The sequence below is a fragment of the Mchenga conophoros genome, linkage group LG8, assembly GCF_057382185.1.
Source record: "Mchenga conophoros isolate Kocher_MC1m ecotype Shallow Benthic linkage group LG8, M_conophoros_male_GT1.1, whole genome shotgun sequence".
NCBI classification, from domain to species: domain Eukaryota; kingdom Metazoa; phylum Chordata; class Actinopteri; order Cichliformes; family Cichlidae; genus Mchenga; species Mchenga conophoros.
The window spans coordinates 30,820,676-30,841,213 of NC_140533.1; the positions used below are offsets into that span (position 1 = coordinate 30,820,676).

Consider the following 20,538-nt stretch of genomic DNA (forward strand, 5'->3'; position numbering starts at 1 on the left):
ACATTTTTCTTTCTCGTGAAAGAAGAAAGATGGCTGATAGTGAAACGGTCGTTTGTTTGGGGATGAATCGCTGAACGTTTGACCTTTGTGTTCGCCTCAGGTCGTCGTTGACTGTCAGCTGCTGGCCAATGAGCTCGCTCCTCCAGAAAAACCCAAAGTCAGCGTGACGGTGCAGCAGACCCGGCGGAGCCGACTGTCGCAGAGGTATTTGCGCCCTGAAGCGTTCCTGAGGTCACGTGATCGGACCAGTTTCCCTTCAGACAAACACGGATTTCTGCAGCTGAAAACAACGAATCAAATTAATAGTTGTAGGCGGATCATTCTGTGCAACGCGACACGAAGATTTGCTCCTGTGCTTATTTACTGACGATCTGCTTGAAAACAATGTTGTAGTTCAGGGTTGACTCTGATGGTGGCGCTGTTGTCTCGTTTCTCGTCCTTCCATTTTAATGATGTAATTATTGAACTGAAGTTGATAGAAATGAGTTAAACCGGCTGACGTCAGCTGTTTACCGCCCGTGCAGCCTGCGGGCCCCGATCTGCACTTTCACCCTGTAACAGGTCTGATTTCCTTCTGATAGTTTCAGGACGAATCCCGACAACATTTCAGCTTTTAGTTGAGCCACAATTTTCCAGAAGCAGCCTCAGTCTGAAAGCGTGGCGCGTCCACGATGAGTGATCGGTGTGAACCGCTGCGTGTGTTCAGGAAACCTCAGGAGAGCAGCGGCGCGGCTCCAGAGGGGGGCGCTGTGTCGTGGCGGAGAGTCACTCTGATCCTGGAGCTGCTGCAGCACAAGAAGAAAGTGAAGAGAGCCCAGGTGTTGGTGCCGGTTCTGTTCTCGCTGCTCGCCAGGTAACATGACAGGAAACGCCACATCCTACAGTTTCTCATGTTTTGTCATTTCATCTAAACTGAAAGAAGAATGAAGGCTGTAGTAAAGTCCTCATTAGGACTTCGTGTGGATTTGATCCGTGTTTGGAGTCGTGTGGAAGTGGAAGCAGGATTTTGACTCCGGGCTGCAGAGAGGTCCAATCTGAAAGTGGAGCTTCTGGAGTTTTTTCTTCTTCTGTTTGTTTATTTAAGACAGGAGTAACAAAAAGATGAAAAATTGATCGATAGAATTTTATTTCAAACATGGAAATGCAACTGAAGTAACAAAAGAAAAACAAACACTTGAGTAATAATAACTCTGTCTGTCGTCAGGAGCATGGAGCCGTGCTCCGATGAGAACGCCAACACGGAGTACACCAAGCAGCTGCTGCTCAGCTGCCTGCTCAACATCTGCCACAAACTGGCTGCAGGTGGAGGAGCTGTGGCTGCAGGTGGAGGAGCTGTGGCTGCAGGTGGGTGTCAGAGGAGGATGATGAAGGTGTGTGTGTGTGTGTTTGTTGCCTCACTGCGCTCTCCTCGCTCTGTGCAGACGTCCTGGATGAAGACAAGTTCAGCGTGGAGCTCGTGGTTCAGTGCATCCGAACGTCCGACGTGCCGCAGACTCACCACCACGCCCTGCTGCTGCTGGGCACCGCCGCCGCCATCTTCCCCGTGAGAGCTCCACCTCCTCTTCTGTCTGTCCACTACCACCTTCGCTCTTCCTCCTCCGTCTCTGTTTGCAGCTGAGAGTTTTATGTCACTGATACAAAGAGCGGTCTAAGTCCCGCCCCCTGAGACTGAAGCTCCTCTGCACGTCTGTGATGACATCATGGCGGCAGAAGTGTTTGTTTAAATCAGGGGCAACCTGTCTGATGATGAGTGCATCTAAACGTTCCTCAGAAGCCAGTGTGCCGTATGATGCATTAGCATTAAATGTAATAACGCTCTATATGAACAGTTACACACGTTATAGGATCATATTTGTTCACAGATGTTTGCAGCTGTCAGCGAATAGTTATCAGATAGTTTGAAACAAAAAAGACTTTTTATCCACAACAGCAAATGCAAATGCAATTTATGGTCTCCTCACAACAATGATAGGAAAAATAAACGGGGCCAGTATGGCATGTTTGTTAACACAGAGACACACATGTTACTGTGATCTCTGGGCTCCCAGTGTCCAGCATTCAGAGGCTGCCTGAGGACTCATGTGGGAGAAAACCTGCTCACACAGACATGTGGAGCCAAACACTGTCAGTAAGGCCTCTGCAATGTCCTGAAGAGTTAAACTTGTCAGGTAGTGACGTCCAGCAGGTGAACATGCAGCTCCATGAACACGCACAGCTGTGGGTTCCAGCTGCCCCCCTCTCCCTGTTAATGCCCTACCCGCCCCCCCGGCAAAGCTTTGCTAGACCCGCCCCTGCACAGTCACCAGCTGTCAGCTACTTAGAAAAGGATCCTGGTGTTATTTGTCTCTCAGAAACAGTTCATAACTTCAGCTCATCCATGTCACCTAAAAGGTAAACCTGTTTCTCCATCACAGCTCTGATGATTCAGTAAGGACATCTCCTGGTTTCATCTTCATGTTTCCCTCTCACCACATATCCAAACCATCATGACCAGCAGCTTTACAGCTGTGGCTCCAGCAAACATCAGCTGATACTAGAAATTAATATTAAATAAATTCTAACAACAGCTGATCAAGCTTAAACGTGCTGCTGTTGTTTAGCGCGACATCCGCTGGTTTCTTCTTTCTGGCGCAAAGTGAGCGATAAACAAACAAGAGAGCCGATCAGCTGATCACTGATCAGTTTCATGATTGAAGTAGCAACAGGAGAGAGAGGGGGGAGAATGAGAGAAGAAGAGGCACGGTTGGCAGTTACTAACTAACCTTATGAATAAAATAAAGTTCACTATCAGTAACATCATAGCACCACCCAGCTGTATAGAAACTCCGTCATGCTAGCTAGTAGCAGTACGAGTTATTGTAACTGACTGTAAAAAGTCAGCACAACGAAAATAAACTAAACTTGGTTCATATCTGACCCAGATAGACTGCAGCTCATAACTTCTTACCTGGAGTTCAGTTCACCGCCTCGGGTCTCTGCTCCTCCTGCCTCCCCTCCCTTCATCCACCTGCTGGCCTCTGTGGAAGCTCCGCCACAGCCACCAGCAAACAACTGAGTTATTTTTACACATCTGCCAGCATCTGGCCAATCCACCACCTTTAATACTGTTGCAAAAAAAAAAAACCATCGGCCCATAAAAGCGAAAAATCACGCCCGGTATGTCCGATGGCCAGTCCCGCTATGTCGTGCCATCAGTTAACCCTTCGCGTGCCTGGTTTAAACAAACGAAAAAATATTGATGTCCTGATGGATATGGAGGACCAATGTAGCCAACATTTTAAACAAATATTAGACTATTGTTTCTTATTTTTTTTATTTTTACTTTTAATTATAATTTAATGAACCCAAAGAAGGAAACACGAGAAGCAGTTAGTGATGCAGTTACAGCAACTGATACAAATAAAAGAAATAAAGCAGTAATTTTGATTTTTGGTATGTTTAGTATCAGGTTTGTTTTAGAAGAGAAGAATTAAAGGAAAGAAATTAATCAATAATAAATAAATATGGGAATTAAAATAAACAACATTTATTTAATAGCAAGAAAACAAACGCGTTCGTGTTCCTCCTGCAGGAGAAAGTCCTCCACAACATCATGCCCATCTTCACCTTCATGGGCGCCAGCATCATGCGGCTGGACGACACCTACAGCTTCAGAGTCATCGACAAGACGGTGCAGATGGTCATACCTGCTCTGATCCAGGTGAGGCGGCGACGGAGCCGACAAACATGCCCGTTATACACGAGTGGCGTGGCAATAACTCTTCCTCGCTCCTCCTCCAACAGGCCCAGCAGCTTTCTGATGGAAGTTCCGCCTCTCACGTGATGGCTGTGGTGACGAAGATCATGCACGTGTTTGCTGACGCGCTCCCCCACGTGCCCGAGCACCGGCGGCTGCCAATCCTGTTTCAGCTGGTGACCACGCTGGGTCCCGCCCGTTTCCTCTGGGTCCTAATGCTGCTCCTGTTCAAGCTGCACGCCACACAGAGCGCCGGCTCCACCAGCGAGAAGGTAACAATCGCCTGCTTCTGTTTCTTCGGAGTTTAGCGCGTCGTTTCGTGTCTCTGCGTGTTTAACGTAGTTTATTTTGTGTTTTCGTGAGCAGGATGCGGCGCTGGAGCGAGACGTGGACTTTTGGATTTCTCTGTGCTGTCAGTTTGACATCAGCGATCAGCTGACCTCGCTCATCAACATCCTGAACTTCCTGCTGCAGCTGCCAGACGACAAAGAGGATGGTAAAACAAAACGAAAGTTTTACATCATCAATAACATATTCATGTTTTGTATGGAGGACTGTAAGTGCCAAATCGAAAGAAAAAAGTGATAACAATTGTATTTTTAAAATGTGAAACTGACTCCTTTCAGAATTATTTCCTTTGTTATGATTCGTCTATCAGTTTACTTCATTTACATTTTAATTAATATTAATGAGAATCCCTTACTATCACAATATGCTCCGAGTGTTTCATTTGGCAGATTTTTACTGTTACAGATGAAACACCCAGGAGCCAATCATCTGTCTTTCATTAAAGTAATAGATTAAAAATACAATGTTTAAAATAATGAACATCAAGGTAAATTAAAATATTTGCTGCTTTTATTTCTGACTCAAATTTTAGACATTTATTTTAAATTTAAGAAGAGAGGATGATATAAACGAATAACTATAAATAAAGTAAAATACTGGACTTGAAGAAACAGGTAAATTATTAAGAAAGGAAACAGAAATGTTACCACAAAGAACAATGGCTATGAAAACATGTATATAAAAGTAAATATGGTTAAAAAAAATAACAATTTGAATTTCTTTCATTTAAAATTTAGGAAATTGAATTTAAATTGAAACATAAATAAACTAATTTGTATAAAGTACATGAGTTAATCCAAATTGAATAAATATTTGATATTTAGAATGAATGACTCTATATAGTCATTAATTCTATATATAGAGTTTTGGCGTGTTTGGCCCTCCGTAGTCTGATGGACTTCTGGGTTTGTCTTGTGTAGCTCCAGTGAAACGGCCCGCCGCCCGGCGAGGAGCGAAGAAGGAGGAGGAAAAGGTGGAGGAGCTGATCTTCAGCGTGGATGCTCACGGCGGCAAAGAGCTGCGACACTTCAAGTTCCTCTCCGTGTCATTCGCGGCTCAGCTGCTCGGCTCAGCGAGCTTCATCGGGAAGGTGGGCGACTGAAGGTCAGGCGGTAAGGAGCGCGCTCAGTGCGACAACAATAAACGTTTGATTTTGTTTCAGGTCGCGGACAACGACGATGACATAGACGCATCTCTACAGCCACTGCAGCAGAGGTGAGTGATGCTGTGATGTCACGTTGTTATGTGAGCGTTTGGTGGCGTTGAAGGTGATGTCATGTTCGTGTTTCAGGCTGCTGGAGGACATCCTGCGCTACATCCACAGCATCGCTCGCTGTGTGGAGGAGAACGCCGACAAACCCACCGCCAAGTTCTGGCGAGTTCTGCTGAATAAAGCCTACGACGTACTGGACAAGGTTTGAATCCAGTTTTATTTAAACTCTTCTCGTTAACATTAACAGCAGGTCCTCCACCGTTAACCTCAGTTTCTTCTCCTGCTGCTGGAGTGAAAGCCGCCCTGCAGAGGTGCTCTAACCTGCTCACCTTTGTTCAGGTGAACGCGCTGCTGCCCACGGACACCTTCATCACGGTGATGAGGGGCCTGATGGGAAACGAGCTGGCATCGGTCAGGAGGAAGGCCATGGACCTGCTCAACAACAAACTGCAGCACAGAACACAGTGGGATGCACAGCAGGTAACAGGAAGTGATGTCAGAGTTCTCCGCAGAGTGTGTTTTGGGTATGAAACGATGACATCAACTTCCTGTCTGCCCTCAGGTTACCGTGCTCCTCCAGCTGATCGGCGACCTGCTGAACATTGTGGGCAAAGATCACAGGAAGGTCGTGGACGGAGCGGAGCAGGCCATCAACCGCCAGACGGCGCTCTTCAGCCTCAAGCTGCTCTGTCGCAGTTTTGGGTCCGACCACCATGAGACGTTCGTGCCCGTGCTGTTGCAAACCGTGGAGCTCGTCGCGGCGGCAGAGGAGGAGAAGAACGTGATGGGCAGCGCTCTGCTCTGCATCGCCGAGGTGGTCAGCACACTGAAGGCCCTCGCCATCCCGCAGTTACCCAGGTCTGTCATGCCCGTCCTTCACCCTCACACGACAAGGTGGGGAAGCCGCCCTCCAGTCAGCTGACGCGTGTTTGTTTCCGCAGGTTGATGCCAGCCATACTGCACGCGCTCCAAAACAGGAAGGAGCTTCTGACCAACGAGATCTACCTGCTGAGCGCCGTCACTGCCCTGCAGCGGGTCACAGAGACGCTGCCACACTTCATCAGCCCATACCTGCACGACGCCACCTTACAGGTAACGCCGCCCCGCGAGCACTGCATCAGAAAAACAAAACAAAGGTTATAAAGGATTGCGGTGGAGCTGTGCTTTGATTGGATCGTGCTGTGCGCTCTTCCTAGCGCCTCGTTTTTTTTCATCTGAAATGGTACGGCTCGATGTCGCTGCTGCTTTGAGGAGACGTGCTGATTGGTCCCAGCTCACCTGGAGTGTGACGCGAGTGTCACAGGGATTCTATTATTCGTTATTCCTCTTCGTTCTTGCAGGTGTGTCGGCTGACCCGGCTGATGGAGACTTCGTCCTCCTCCTCCTCCTCCGCTCAGCTCTCCATCCGTCTCGCCTCTCTGAGGAGCACCCTTGCCACCAAACTGCCCCCCAGGGTCCTACTGCCCACCATTAGCAGGTGCTACAACACTATGGTGGTCGATAAGAAGGTGAGAGTCGAGCTTCAGGTGTGTTTACTGTTTTCTACTGAAGGAGTAAAGTTCAAAGTTTGTGTGTGCGCCTTGGCTTAAAGTTTTCCAGAATGATCCAAAGACACTTGCTCTGATTATTGGAGTCAGTCGTTTAAAATGGCTCCACGAGAACAAATCAAACATCCACCGAAATGTGGAATCAGGGACTTAAAATCCCAAATTCTCACGCTGAGCTTCGTTAAATGTCTAAAATCAAACAGCAGCAGTAATATCCTGTAATTTAATGTTTTCGTGCTTCAAGCCAGAAAAAACGTTAAAAGTAGAAATCAGCGCTAAACGGTCATCGGCGTCAAATCCCGCTCTGAGGTTCCCGCTCTGAGGTTCCCGCTCTGAGGTTCCCGCTCTGAGGTTCCCGCTCTGAGGTTCCCGATGGTTTTCAGCTGTTAACGTCTTGTTGTCGTTTCCCCGCAGAGTCAGCTGGGGGCGCTGCTGAGCATCCTGAAGGAGCACATCGCTCACATGGAGAAAGACCAGCTCAGCTTCCACCAATCAGAGCTCACCACCTTCTTCCTCACCGCACTCGACTTCCGCTCCGAGCATTGCCAGGTCCGCTCAGCTGGTGATTGAGTAGATGTACTTAGATTACTTTACCTTTCTCACGCATCTCTTTTGTCTTCAGGGCGATCTGGAGAAGACGGCGCAGGTCGAGGGCTGCGTGATCGACTGCCTGATCGCCATGGTGATGAAGCTGTCAGAGGTCACATTCAGGCCGCTCTTCTTCAAGGTAACGCCGCCGTGCCTAGGATTCAGCCGCCGCCCCAGTTTCCCGCCGTGTGGCGATAACTGTGTGTCTGTGCGTCTGTCCCGCAGCTCTTCGACTGGAGCAAATCGGAGCGTAAAGATCGTCTGCTGACTTTCTACCGGCTGTCCGATCGCATCGCCGACCGCCTCAAAGGACTCTTCGTGCTGTTCGCAGGAAACCTGGTGAAACCATTTGCAGACCTGCTGACACAAACCAACAGCACAGGTCTGACCTCATCCACAACTTTTCTCTTTTTATTGATTTTCAACTGTAAATTGTTACATTTATCTAAATGTTAATATTTAAAGCAGCTGTTTCCCAGCTGTCCAAGCTTGACGGTGCTTTTGCTTCTTGCAGAGTCGCTGCTCTTCGACTCCGAGGACGATGGCGAGGAGAAGAGCTGCCTGCTGCTGCAGTACGTCCTCGACTGCCTCCACAAGACCTTCCTGTACGACTCGCAGCGTTTCCTGAGCCGCGAGCGAGGCGACGCCCTGCTGAGCCCGCTCGTAGACCAGGTGAGGTGCAGACACTTCAGAGGGTGTAATATTTCTCCAAAACTGCATGACTCCACCCGCTGGGCGTGGTTTCATTGGTGACATTGAACTTGAATGGTTTCTGTGTTTGTGTCCAGCTGGAGAATCGAGTCGGTGGCGAGCAGCGATACCAGCAGCGCGTCACCCAGCACCTGGTGCCCTGCGTCGGGCAGTTTGCTGTGGCGATGGGCGACGACTCGCAGTGGAAGACCCTCAACTATCAGATCCTCCTGAAGACCAGGCACTCTGACACCAAGGTAAGGCCACCTGCACAGCTGACCGGCTCCCCTGAGCCCCGAGCGACGCCTGGAAGGCGCAGAGAAGTCGGTCAAGCTTCACTCTGACGCTGTCTGATCTCAGCCAGGCAGAGTTAATTAATGGTAATACAAAGAGTTTTAAATTAGACTCTGTGTTGGTGTTAGTTATTGACTCAGCAGCTTCCTCCTCCTCCTCCACAGGTGCGTTTCTCCTCTCTGCTGATGCTCATGGAGGTGGCGTCCAAACTGAAGGAGAACTACATGGTGCTGCTGCCGGAGACCATCCCCTTCCTGGCTGAGCTCATGGAGGGTGAGGCGCACACACAGACACCGCTCATATTAACTGTTGGCTCTAAGATGTAATGTAGCTGTCGGCCACAAGAGGGCAGCACATCTCTGACAAGAGAAAACCTCTAGATCCAGATGTTTCAGAATAAAAGCATGACAGATGAAACGTATTTTCACCATCATGGAGAAATATCAGTAAAGGTTCAGATAAAATACGACATCAGAGATGATAAGATGCAAACAGAATGCAGTAAAATATCACATTCGTGTTTCAGTGGAGCTTCGCTCCACCTGTGAGGCCAGGTAACGGCGTAGGCTCAAACCTGCCGTTTGTTTTGCAGACGAGTGTGAAGAGGTGGAGCTGCAGGTCCAGAAGGTGATCCAGGAGATGGAGAACATCCTGGGAGAGCCGCTGCAGAGCTACTTCTAACACGCACGCTGGTGTGAAGCTTCAGCACAAACATAAATATTCTGATGTTTTTGATGTAAGAAGTAATAAAACATTTGTGTCAAATCTGCTTTTTATTTACTCTGAACCTGTTTAAAGAAGGTGACATGAGTCACGCGTGGACACTGATCGCAAATCATTCCTGCTGGGCAGCGGCATCTATGGAAGCCTGCTGATGCCAACTGAATGAAACAGCTGACAGCCGTCATCAGTAACACCACTTTAAGGTTACCATGGTGATGATGTTTCAACAGGTGTCCACCTGCTTTAAAAATCACGAGTGTCCCAGATGTTTGTCCACAGCTCTGTGGTTTCCAGGTGTTACAGATGTGTCGGTGAAGCGAGGTAAAAAGAAACGCAGCGTTTCTGCTCAAACTCCTGGGCCAAGTTTAAAGGCCGGCTTGAGGACACTCATCTCACTCAGACGATTCTGGATCATAAAGGTTGGATCTGCTGGTTTTGGGGAGACTGCACTGGAAGGAAAGAGTTTTCCTGTGAACACTGTGGCTCTCTGACCATTTAACCCTGTCATGCATGAATTGTGACAAATTCAATCAGGATTCTTAAGTGTTTTTATTCATCTTTTCCTGCCTGTAGTTGAATAAAAACACTTAAGAATCCTGATGTTATTTATTTTTATTCATCTTCAGGAAGGAAAAGATGAATAAAAATACTTAAGAGTTAAATAACAGTAATTACAATGAAACACAACATACAGCTGTAGTAACAATAAACGTCCAGTGGGTGGCAGAGTGTGGAGTGACCCATCAGTGTCCAATGCAGTGGTTTATGTGCAGGTATACCATCAACACTGACACAAATGCAAGCAAACACCAGAACCTCTCGCCATAAGAACAGTTTCTTCCCCTCTGCTGTTGGACACATGAACAATAACCGTATGACTGTTCCCACCACTAACACATGACCCTACGCTGTGTTCACATGTTTGCACTGATCACCACCTGCACTCATGTATATATCATGTATATATCTATCTACTTAGCACTTTTAATTCTTATTCTCATTTTAATTTTCATGTCTATTTAAGCTTAATTTATAACAGTATGTTTGCACTGAAGCACCGCAGCAATTTCCTAATGTTGTAAACCCGCTCAACATTTGGCAATAAAACCCTTTCTGATTCTGAAACAGCAGCTGTGACTGTAGGGACCACTATGGTGAAAGGGTCAAATGGATCGGGGCGATCGTGGCTCAAGAGTTAGCAGCTCGTCTTGTAACCGGAAGGTTGCCGGTTCGAGCCCCGGCTCGGACAGTCTTGGTCCTTGTGTCCTTGGGCAAGACATTTCACCTTCCACCTACTGGTGTTGGCCAGAGGGGCCGATGATGCGATATGGCAGCCTCGCCTCTGTCAGTCTGCCCCAGCGCAGCTGTGGCTACACCTGTGGCTACACCTGTAGCTGCCTCCACCAGTGTGTGAATGAATAGTGGTATTGTAATTTTTCATTTTTAATTAAAACCCAGCCAGGATGCACGCCCCTCCCCTCCCTGCTTCCACTGGAGGTTTCTTCCTGTTCAAAGGGACTTTGTCCTTCCCACTGTCACCCAGTGTTTGCTCATAGTGGTCGTCTGACCGTTGAGGTTTTCGCTGTATTATTAGGTGTCTTTATCTTACAGTAAAAAGCACCTTTAGGTGAATTCTGAAGGTGCTAGAATAACAGATAACCAGCTGGTAAAAGAAAACACACGTATAACAGCGTGGTGTGGTTGAGTTTATAACATCAGGTCAGACTCTCCGTGACTTTAACATCCGCTGTTAACGCAGTTCTACAAAGTTTCTTCCTGGAACTGCAGATGTAGGACGAGTGCCGGAAATAGTTTTGTACTTCGGAGAATCCTGACTCACACCAACGACGTTAAGTTCTTAGAGAACAAAGACACTGTTTGCAGTTCTTCAAAACACAGTGTGTTTTCAGGTGAGTTCACCTGCATCCAGCGCTGAGCCCACGTGTTTACAGATGGTCGGCCTGCTGGAAACGTCTGTACGACACTTCAAAGGTCATCAGTTTGACTTTCATGTTTTGTTTTTTTACCTTTTTAGCTTCTGACTGCATCTGAAAACTGAATTTTTAAATCATAATTTAAAAAATTATTTTTGAATCCTAATGTTTTCGGTGTGTGTTATCAAAGGTTTACACAATCAGTCGTCACTTTAACTGACTCGTTTAAGTGTTTTACTCAGTTTGGGACAGATTTTCAGATAAACTCCATCATTCATGTTAGATTGGTAAAAAGGATCTGCAGAGTGAGCTGTGAGCTTTCTCTTTGTGAGGCCACAGGAAAGTACAGCTATGAATCAACCATCATAGCCAGCTAGCTGTAAGTTAACTAGCGAGTTTGCTAATGTAACACAGTGGATATGCTAACATTAAAACCAACCACTGAAGGATTTGTACATCTTTAATACTTTCTGGGTATTACAGAGCGTTATTGTAGTTAACTGAACTGAAAGTGGGCTGAACAAATATTCTAGTTAACACAAACACTAAATTTCATGTGCCTGTTATAAACTTATTACCACTGATTAGATTGGCATTGTGACCCATACAGCTCACTGACATATTGCTGATGTATATCTGCTGTAGTGCGAGGCACCATGTAGCAGAGACGTGTGGTTACTCATCAATAAGATGTCGTTTTGCTGTCACAGTTCTGACTACCTGTAACCTTCCTCATAGACGCAGCGAATCCCACTCAGAGGGGGATTCGTTTATGCTACCCAGGTAGAGTCGCACAAAGAGAGAAAGCTTCAGTGAAGCGGAGGCTGGCGACGTTGTCCCAACCTCTTGCAGAGTGAGCAAACTACATTAACGCCAGCAAATCCCTCTCTGAGCAGGTCGCGCAGAGTTGGAAAGTCAAAGATAAGCTGCGTAAAAACGACTTTATACCAATGAGCAAACATGGTTCCACTACGTTGGTGCTACCTTCAGCCACACAGCACATATATTTCAGTGAATCGTCGCTGCACCATGCTGGATGAAGCACAATTTACTGACTACATTCCTCTGAAACGCTGAAGTCGAGGGACGGAGCGTGCTGTCTGGATTTATGGCTTTATTATAAAGTTAACCTGAAACTGGGCTGAAACATATTTTAGGTAACTGTAAACTTAATATCGCTGCCACACATCACTCACTAATATCACCCACCGCACTCAAACAATAACTGAAACTAAAAAGAACAAAACCTTTTCAAAACATAAAAACAAAACTGGAAACTAAAATTTCTAAATAAAATAAAAATCATAAACTTCAGCGTCTTGTTTGTTGTTGGCATGAATGAGCCTCCGTACATCAGCCCACTGTCTGACCTTCATCTCTTCAAAGTGTTTAAACAAGCTTCATGACGTCACGGCTCCACGCGGTGCCTCCCCCTGACGTCACGTGGAGTCTTTAGGAGACTCGCGCCGGTCAGTGGCTCAGAGACGGTGTGCGCGCGCGTGTATCAGCATGAGGAGCGCGAGGACGCTGCGGCAGGTCCAGGTGGCCGTGACGGTGCAGCGGAGCCTTCATCACCAGCATCCTCCTGCGCGCTCCGCGGGGATCGTCGGAGCTCCTTTCTCCAAGGGACAGGTGAGAGCGCGAGGACAGGCTCCGCGTGCACTCGTGCGCGTGTAATCCTCCAGCTTCTCCTTCTCTGTCCGCTGCAGTCCCGAGGAGGCGTGGAGGACGGACCGGAGCGGATCCGAGCCGCGGGCCTGCAGAGGCGGCTGCAGCAGCTGGGTGGGTCCGGTGACGTCACCGGGAGACTCCAACAGACGTTTATTTTTGTGCTTTCATACAGAATCACCTTCATGCAGCAGCAAATGTAATGACAGCAGGTAAAACTGACCGGAAGTTACCGTTTGAATGATGAACCGCCCTGTGAGCATCACCGTGGTTCCCACTGTGCCTCACAGCAACAAGGGCCCGAGTTCGACTCCGCCGTGGAGTACGTCCACAGACATGCTGTGAGTGGGGACAGATCAGCTCCCACTCACAGCTGTGTCTCCGCCTCTCAGCCTGTGGTAGCTGAGATGGACTCCACAGGTGTTCTCACCTGTTCACACATCAGGAAGCTCCTCCTGCAGCTGTGACACATTTCTGTTAAAAATCATCCGAGCACCAGAGTGGCAGTTTGCCTCTGCAGCATCTGGACAGATGTTTAAGAAAGGCTGACGTTAGGTGGAGCGCAGCCGGCCCAGTTAGTTATCTGTGTTGGTCGTCATTCCCAGTTAAGGAAACATTGTTTTTGTTGAATTAACAACTCAGAAACTTCCTGAGTTTCTCCGTTTCGTCAGTTAATGTTCATCCAGAGCCGAGTAATCAGTGATGAGAAAATCCACAAACGTTTGATTAATACATGAGCCTGAGCGGACCGCGGTCTGCACCAGGGACAGAAAACCCCACAAAGCCAGGTGGGGGCACAGAGCTGTGCGGCCCGGTATTTTAACCCCGTCCATCAAAGAGACAGAATGAAGCTTTAAAATGTTTCTGCTGATTATTGAGAGCAGTCACTGATTTCCTCCTACACAGAGGGTCAGATCATCCTCCCGTGGCCAAAACATTAAACACGGCCCATAATTAAAGTACAACAGCTCAAAAAATCAAAATGACACAAGATCCCGAACAAAAAAAATAAAATAAAGAAGCTCAGATAGTCAAAATAAAATAGAATAAAAGTAGAAAATAAATCTTGTATCTTGTCTTTATGGTGGTTTTAATCAACTACAAAGTTTACAGTTAGATTCAAACAGCTGTGCAGCTCAGTAACAGCGACAGTGTCTGATTTTTAATATTCAGAAACCATCGAATCGTCAAACAAACTGGAGGCGGAGCACGCCGGCGTTTCCACTTTCAACAATTCATCTGAATGAATCTGTGACGTCGGTAAAACATTAACCTTCAGCACAGTTTGAATCCAGAAAAGGTGTTCAGAGCTGACCTTCAAATAAAGTGTTTAAAGTCTGATTCACGTAACGCTCCGTTTAAAAAACTCCGTAAAAATCAGAGTTTGGTGGTTTTTCCTTCAGCTGATTGTGAGTACGCAGGTAACACAGTTTCACTGACACAGTGAGTTCAGGAAGTGTAACGTCCTCAGAGGAGGTCACTGTGCACACGCTCAGTTTCATTACTGGAACAGCGCTGACCTTTATCCACGAACAGCAAACAGTAAGTGTTTACAGGTCCACATGGGTCAGTGAACGCCTCATTACACCGCTGCCTTCTTCCCTGAACGTCTCGCTGTTAATGTTCACACAGAGAGCATTCTGGGAAACGCCTCCGCTGGTAATGTTGAACAGTCAGTACGAGGAAACCTGCAATGATTGTGTGTGTGTGTGTGCAGGCTGTGCAGTGAAGGATTATGGGAACCTGACGTTCGAGGACATGTCCCGGGACGAGCCCATGGGCTTGCTGAAGAGCGTGAGGGCGGTGGGTGCCGCCAACCAGAAGCTGTCACAGGCGGTGCGAGCGGCGAAGGAGGATGGGCACACGGCGGTGGTGCTGGGCGGAGACCACAGGTCAGTCCACACAGGAACAGGAAGTCAGGACGTAGGTTCCAGGTGTCGGCTCTCCATCGACTCGCTTCCTGTTTGTGTTTTCCGTCCTCAGCCTGGCGATCGGTTCCATCCACGGGCACTCTGCGGCGGTTGGGGAGCTGAGCGTCGTGTGGGTGGATGCTCACGCCGACATCAACACGCCGCTGACCACGTACACGGGGAACATCCACGGGCAGCCGGTGTCCTACCTGCTCCACGAGTTGCGCTCAAAGGTGATCTTAGCAACAGAGATCAGCATCACGCCGTCACACAGAATCACTAACCCCTCCCCTTCCTCACCAGGTTCCCGTCTTACCGAACTTCTCCTGGCTGAAGCCGTGTGTGTCCGCCGCCGATGTGGTCTTCATCGGGCTGAGAGACGTGGATCCAGCAGAGCAGTGAGTGCACCTGAGTCCATGCAGAGACTCACCTATTTCTGACGCCCCTCTGACCAATCAGCTCGTCCCGAAGCATTTTGGAGATGATTGAAATGAAATCTCAATAAAAAATTTAAAGAAGCAAAAAGCTCTGAAAGGTCAGCGACCTCGCTCTGGTCTGAGGGTCACCAGAAGTTCATTACCTGCGTGTACCTGAGTGTACCTGCCGGCAGGCTCTAATCCTGAGGTTTTCTCCTCCTCAGCTACATCCTGAAGATGCTGGGGGTGAAGACCTTCTCCATGAGTGAGGTGGATCAGCTCGGCGTGGCCCGCGTCATGGAGGAAACGTGTGATTACCTGTCCGCCAGGTGATGCCTGCATGAAGCCACCAAGGTGTGATAGTCTGAGCGAATGTTAAAGATGCTTTGTGTCCTTGAACAGAGGGAAGAAACCGATTCACCTCAGCTATGACATCGATGCCATCGACCCCTCTGTTGCCCCAGCAACCGGGACGCCTGTAGTTGGTGGACTCACCTACAGAGAGGGCGTCTACATCACAGAACACCTGTGTCAGACAGGTACGAGTCAGAAACTCAGGGAAAAACAAACCCTGCTCTTCACAGTAGAAACGTGTTTAGTGTAAGCAGCCACATTAGCTGCTTACAGTAAACACAACAGCTCTCACTTGGTGTTGGCTCTCGCTGCAGTAGAGTGTCACTTCCTGTTCCTGTTCCAACGCACACTGGTTTAGCCAATCTTTGGGGATTAGGGCTGACAGCTGTCCCGTTTTAGTGTCTCTTATTTGGCAGTTAAAAGGTTGGCAACCCTATCCTGGTGTGAACACGTGAACCGTGCTCCTGGGTCCAAACTACTCTGTGTTTATTAAGGCTGTTGTGTGTTTCACATGTTTTAACAGTTTGTATCTTGTTCTATTTAATCTGAACAAACCCCTAAAAAGTCAGTTATCGCTGTCGGCCTCTCTGGGTTTTTATTACCACCTTTCAGCAGCACATTTTAAAGCTCAGTCTTTAAACCCTTACGATGTAACTGCAGCCCAGCAGCAGTATATGAATGACTAACCTCGTATTGTGGATGGATGATCTCAGTTGTTCTCCTGACTGAAGTTTGGTCCTTTTACAGCACCCTGCTATGCGATTACATTTGTTCCTGACCACCGAGAACACTCACGTTAACTTTTATCGAGTGGAAAAAGTTAGCGTTCATCCTCCAGCTTCACTGTGTTTAAGCTAACATAGCTTTGTCGCTTCTCTCCTCAACAACAAAGAGCAACATAATAAAAAAAACGGCACCATCACAATAAACTAGCTAGCAGTAGATATCAGTAGATACTAAATAATAAACGATATTGTGCAGCACACAAGATAGACAGCGCACAATGTGCTTTGAGGCAGCAGCCAAGAAAGCTGTAGTCCGCGTCTGTGAATACCCGTGTGTACACCTGTGAGCATACCTGTGTGGATCAGCATGCTTGCATTCCAAAGGTTTCTCCATGTAACAATCTGCTAGAGGGTGTGGGGGGGCCACAGCCCCGTCCTCCAGGGCATGAAGCAGGTATGGAGGAGATCAAAACTCCAGACATCCAGAGGCCCCCAGAACACAAGAGACCAAGTGAAGGAAACGGTTTCCAGGGCCTAATCCGTGGATCGGCTTCCTCCGAGGCGTGGACGTCTATCAGCAGAGAATGTACCTTCACCTATCAGCAGAGAATGTCCCTTAGTCTGTAACACAGTCAAATATATTCTCAAGTAATATTCAAGCATGCCATTCAGCGTGTTAGTACGAGCAGCTCGGGAGCAGCTTGGGAGAACAAGAAAACAGAGACTGCTTTAGATTGTCTTCCCAAAGTGACTCAACTTTATTCACAAGTACAACAGTTTATATAGAGGGTAAAATTCATGAGACAGCAGATTATCAGTTTAAACCAGTACAGACCAAGATAAGGCAGCGTCTTCCTGCCCTTGGGTGAAGAAGCATCCTTTGTGTAGTTTATTAGTTCAGCTACAATTGTGATTATCTCAGCGACATATTTTCAAGGCACAAAACGAAGAGTTCTTACATTAGTGAAATCTGAAACAAACCATTTGGCCTTCAACAGGCGTCTAAAAGATTAAGAAACTAATGTAGCTGAGGGAGTGATCTCTGTGGTATTTCAACCTTGTACCAGCCTGTGATTCTCACACATCAATTCTTGGGTCAAAGAGAAAAATAACTAAAACAAAGGGGCCTTATTGAATGACAGAGTTTTCCTGCATAATGTCACTATAAAACAATATCCAGTAAATGCTCCCATGGTACTAAAATACCTAACACCAAGGAAGACCAACAGAGGGGCAGCTGCGCCACTGTCCCAGAAAGAGCTGAGGAGAGTCCCAGATGAGGGCTCACTCAGCAGCCGCGGAGCAGAAGCCAGGGGGAGTTGCAGTGACGCGCCCGTGAGCTCCGCCGGCAGCCAGCCGCGCCTGAGTGACCGAGCCCCAGGCCGAGAGGCCGGGGGCACCCCACCTCCGAAGTGGCCCGAGCGAGCCCCAGGCTCCAGGCCCCGATAAGCAGCCACCAAGGAGTGAGCCGGTGTGTACCTGGACGCCCATCCCCGGACACAAAGAACCACCAACGCACCGATGTCTGAGGGAGTCCGCCACTGGCAGGGGAAGTGGTGGTGGGGGGAGATAGGCCTCCAAACCTTGGAGGGCCTGAGGCGTCCCCAGAGAGGTGGCGTCTGATACCCAACCTGACATACAGACACAGACATACAGGCACACACAGACACAAACATCCATTCCCACCCTCATGCTCTCATATGCACTTACTCCACACTCAACCAACGTGGAGACAGACATAAAGAGACGCTGTACACACGATCACACTCCCCAAGCGTACTCTACAAACCGGGTCTAGGTGCCCTTGCCCCTGGAGGGGGGAACTGCACCCAGACCCAGGTGGTGTTACCCTTTTCCCTGCGGTGGGGGGAGGCAGACCGCCCCGACTCCGCAGCAGCAGGGAGGCCCCACACTCCAGACCGCAGTCGGACGGCCAACTCCGTCTCAGTTCTGCTTTTTAAGTTATCATCATCCTCAGCTTGTGCCACGTTAAACCTTCCTCCAAACCCTCTAACATCCAGTAAATCATTGCCTTGAATTAAGCACTGTGAATTAAAATGCTGCTCTCTTTAACATTCATTCAGCCGACTGTTCTCACTGCGGACAGCTGGACATTATCCTCTTTGACATTTTGACACCAGAATAGTTTCCAAGCCATGTTTTAGCTCAGTGAGATGAGCAGCTGTTCTCAGAGCAGGAGGCGCGGGTTCAAATCCTGCTTATGGCAACATTTTCTTCAGTTAACACTTCAACTGTTTAAACTCTTTCCCACACAAATTTCAGCTTTTTCACCTCTTTTTAGCAAAACTTTCAGTTTTTCACTACTTTTCAGCACAAATTCCAGCTTCTTCAGCTGTTTTCAGCAAACTTCAGGTTCTTCACCTCTTTTCAGCAGATAATTCTGCTTTTCAGCTTATTTCAGCAGATTCCACTACATAGCATTCACACTGCATTTTCGCAGGAAATGCATCTTTTTCTAGTTCTTTATTCTTCTACCTTATTCTAGTTGCTCCGACCTTTGCTGGTTTCCCTCAGTTTCAGCTGATTTTAACCATTCAAACTTTAAACTGTTCTGCTCCTTCTGCTGTCTGCTATATCTTTTGGTGATGATAACTTTTATACTTTTTGAGAAATTAAGCCTTTTATGCCATTTTTTGGCCCATTTTACTGAATAGGACCACATTATCAGTGTGATCACCAGTGCTTGCAACATTTTCTTCAGTTAACACTTCGATTGGCCAAGAAATATCTCAAGACTGGTTTTTCTAAGGTTTTATGGACTGATGAAATGAGAGTGAGTCTTGATGGGCCAGATGGATGGGCCCGTGGCTGGATTGGTAAAGGGCAGAGAGCTCCAGTCTGACTCAGACGCCAGCAAGGTGGAGGTGGAGTACTGGTTTGGGCTGGTATCATCAAAGATGAGCTTGTGGGGCCTTTTCGGGTTGAGGATGGAGTCAAGCTCAACTCCCAGTCCTACTGCCAGTTTCTGGAAGACACCTTCTTCAAGCAGTGGTACAGGAAGAAGTCTGCATCCTTCAAGAAAAACATGATTTTCATGCAGGACAATGCTCCATCACACGCGTCCAAGTACTCCACAGCGTGGCTGCAAGAAAGGGTATAAAAGAAGAAAAACTAATGACATGGCCTCCTTGTTCACCTGATCTGAACCCCATTGAGAACCTGTGGTCCATCATCAAATGTGAGATTTACAAGGAGGGAAAACAGTACACCTCTCTGAACAGTGTCTGGGAGGCTGTGGTTGCTGCTGCACGCAATGTTGATGGTGAACAGATCAAAACACTGACAGAATCCATGGATGGCAGGCTTTTGAGTGTCCTTGCAAAGAAAGGTGGCTATATTGGTCGCTGATTTGTTTTTGTTTTGTTTTTGAATGTCAGAAATGTATATTTGTGAATGTGGAGATGTTATATTGGTTTCAGTGGTAAAAATAAATCATTGAAATGGGTATATATTTGTTTTCTGTTAAGTTGCCTAATAATTCTGCACAGTAATAGTCACCTGCACACACAGATATCCCCCTAAAATAGCTCAAACTAAAAACAAACTAAAAACTACTTCCACAAACATTCAGCTTTGATATTAATGAGTTTTTTGGGTTCATTGAGAACATGGTTGTTGTTCAATAATAAAGTTATTCCTCAAAAATACAACTTGCCTAATAATTCTGCACTCCCTGTACAGACGCAGCCTTTGGGGAGTGACTGCAGCACCCCACCAGCCGAAGAACTCACGTTAAAGTCTTTATGCGCCTATAAAACGATCAGAGGAACTGTGCGCTCACATGATGCTGAAGCTTCCTGTCAGTGACGCTGCCTCATTTTCAAACTGAATTAACTCCAAAATCCACAACATGAACACCAGCTCATTACCCCCACGTGCCACACTCGCCCTCACATAACCAGGAAGTTACCACAAATGTGCTCTTTGTCTCTCTGCAGGTCTGCTGTCGGCGGTGGACCTGGTGGAGGTGAACCCTCTGAGGGGCCAGACTGAGGAGGACGTCCGCTCCACCGTCAGCACCGCCATCGATCTGCTGCTCGGCTGCTTCGGACGCGTTCGCGAGGGAAATCACCTGCCAGATTACCGCCTCCCCGAGCCTTAACACGGGCCTCTCTGACCGTGCCGCACGACACCAGCACAAAGGGCCAATCGGAGTTCTCCCTGCAAAACTACAATCCCACAATTCCTGCTGTTTTCTGCCTTGAACCAAAGACGTTGTCTTCCTGTGGGTGGGGTAGTCCATCGCTGATCAGCTGATCGATCGTTTTGTTTTTGATTATTAAATTTATACGTTTGAAGAGTGTTTGTTTCTTTTTTTAAACACGATAAATGGTCGCCATCTTTAAAACGCAGCAGCACGCTGCTGAGGCA

General features: G+C 47.6%; 2 protein-coding genes across 2 annotated transcripts in view; both read left to right on the top strand.

The window, feature by feature from the left end:
• The window catches only part of heatr1 (HEAT repeat containing 1), an 18,337-nt gene extending 9,156 nt beyond the window's left edge, over positions 1-9,181 (top strand). The window contains exons 26-46 of the mRNA XM_085285601.1: positions 101-204; positions 707-853; positions 1,205-1,344; positions 1,422-1,543; positions 3,572-3,700; positions 3,784-4,008; positions 4,103-4,232; positions 5,005-5,174; positions 5,247-5,299; positions 5,376-5,499; positions 5,637-5,777; positions 5,860-6,155; positions 6,239-6,389; positions 6,638-6,805; positions 7,259-7,393; positions 7,467-7,571; positions 7,658-7,814; positions 7,947-8,104; positions 8,221-8,379; positions 8,581-8,689; positions 9,009-9,181. Coding sequence (XP_085141727.1) covers positions 101-204; positions 707-853; positions 1,205-1,344; positions 1,422-1,543; positions 3,572-3,700; positions 3,784-4,008; positions 4,103-4,232; positions 5,005-5,174; positions 5,247-5,299; positions 5,376-5,499; positions 5,637-5,777; positions 5,860-6,155; positions 6,239-6,389; positions 6,638-6,805; positions 7,259-7,393; positions 7,467-7,571; positions 7,658-7,814; positions 7,947-8,104; positions 8,221-8,379; positions 8,581-8,689; positions 9,009-9,097 — 3,012 coding nt within the window. The 3' untranslated portion in view covers positions 9,098-9,181. The remainder of the gene's footprint in view (positions 1-100; positions 205-706; positions 854-1,204; positions 1,345-1,421; positions 1,544-3,571; positions 3,701-3,783; positions 4,009-4,102; positions 4,233-5,004; positions 5,175-5,246; positions 5,300-5,375; positions 5,500-5,636; positions 5,778-5,859; positions 6,156-6,238; positions 6,390-6,637; positions 6,806-7,258; positions 7,394-7,466; positions 7,572-7,657; positions 7,815-7,946; positions 8,105-8,220; positions 8,380-8,580; positions 8,690-9,008) is intronic.
• Positions 9,182-12,531: 3,350 nt separating this feature from the next.
• arg1 (arginase 1) lies at positions 12,532-20,465 on the top strand. Its single transcript, XM_085285606.1, has 8 exons — positions 12,532-12,705; positions 12,783-12,855; positions 14,459-14,633; positions 14,725-14,884; positions 14,955-15,049; positions 15,292-15,396; positions 15,470-15,606; positions 20,106-20,465. Exons 1-8 carry the CDS (start codon positions 12,583-12,585, stop codon positions 20,267-20,269), a joined length of 1,032 nt encoding a protein of 343 aa, XP_085141732.1. The 5' UTR covers positions 12,532-12,582; the 3' UTR covers positions 20,270-20,465.
• Positions 20,466-20,538: the final 73 nt, after the last annotated feature.

Coding starts and splice junctions, on each gene's coding strand:
- arg1 (XM_085285606.1), top strand. CDS start 12,583: ATGAGGAGCGCGAGGACGCTGCGGCAGGTCCAGGTGGCCGTGACGGTG. Junction 14,634..14,724: donor GTGCTGGGCGGAGACCACAG/GTCAGTCCACAC, acceptor TTCCGTCCTCAG/CCTGGCGATCGGTTCCATCC. Junction 15,607..20,105: donor AGAACACCTGTGTCAGACAG/GTACGAGTCAGA, acceptor GTCTCTCTGCAG/GTCTGCTGTCGGCGGTGGAC.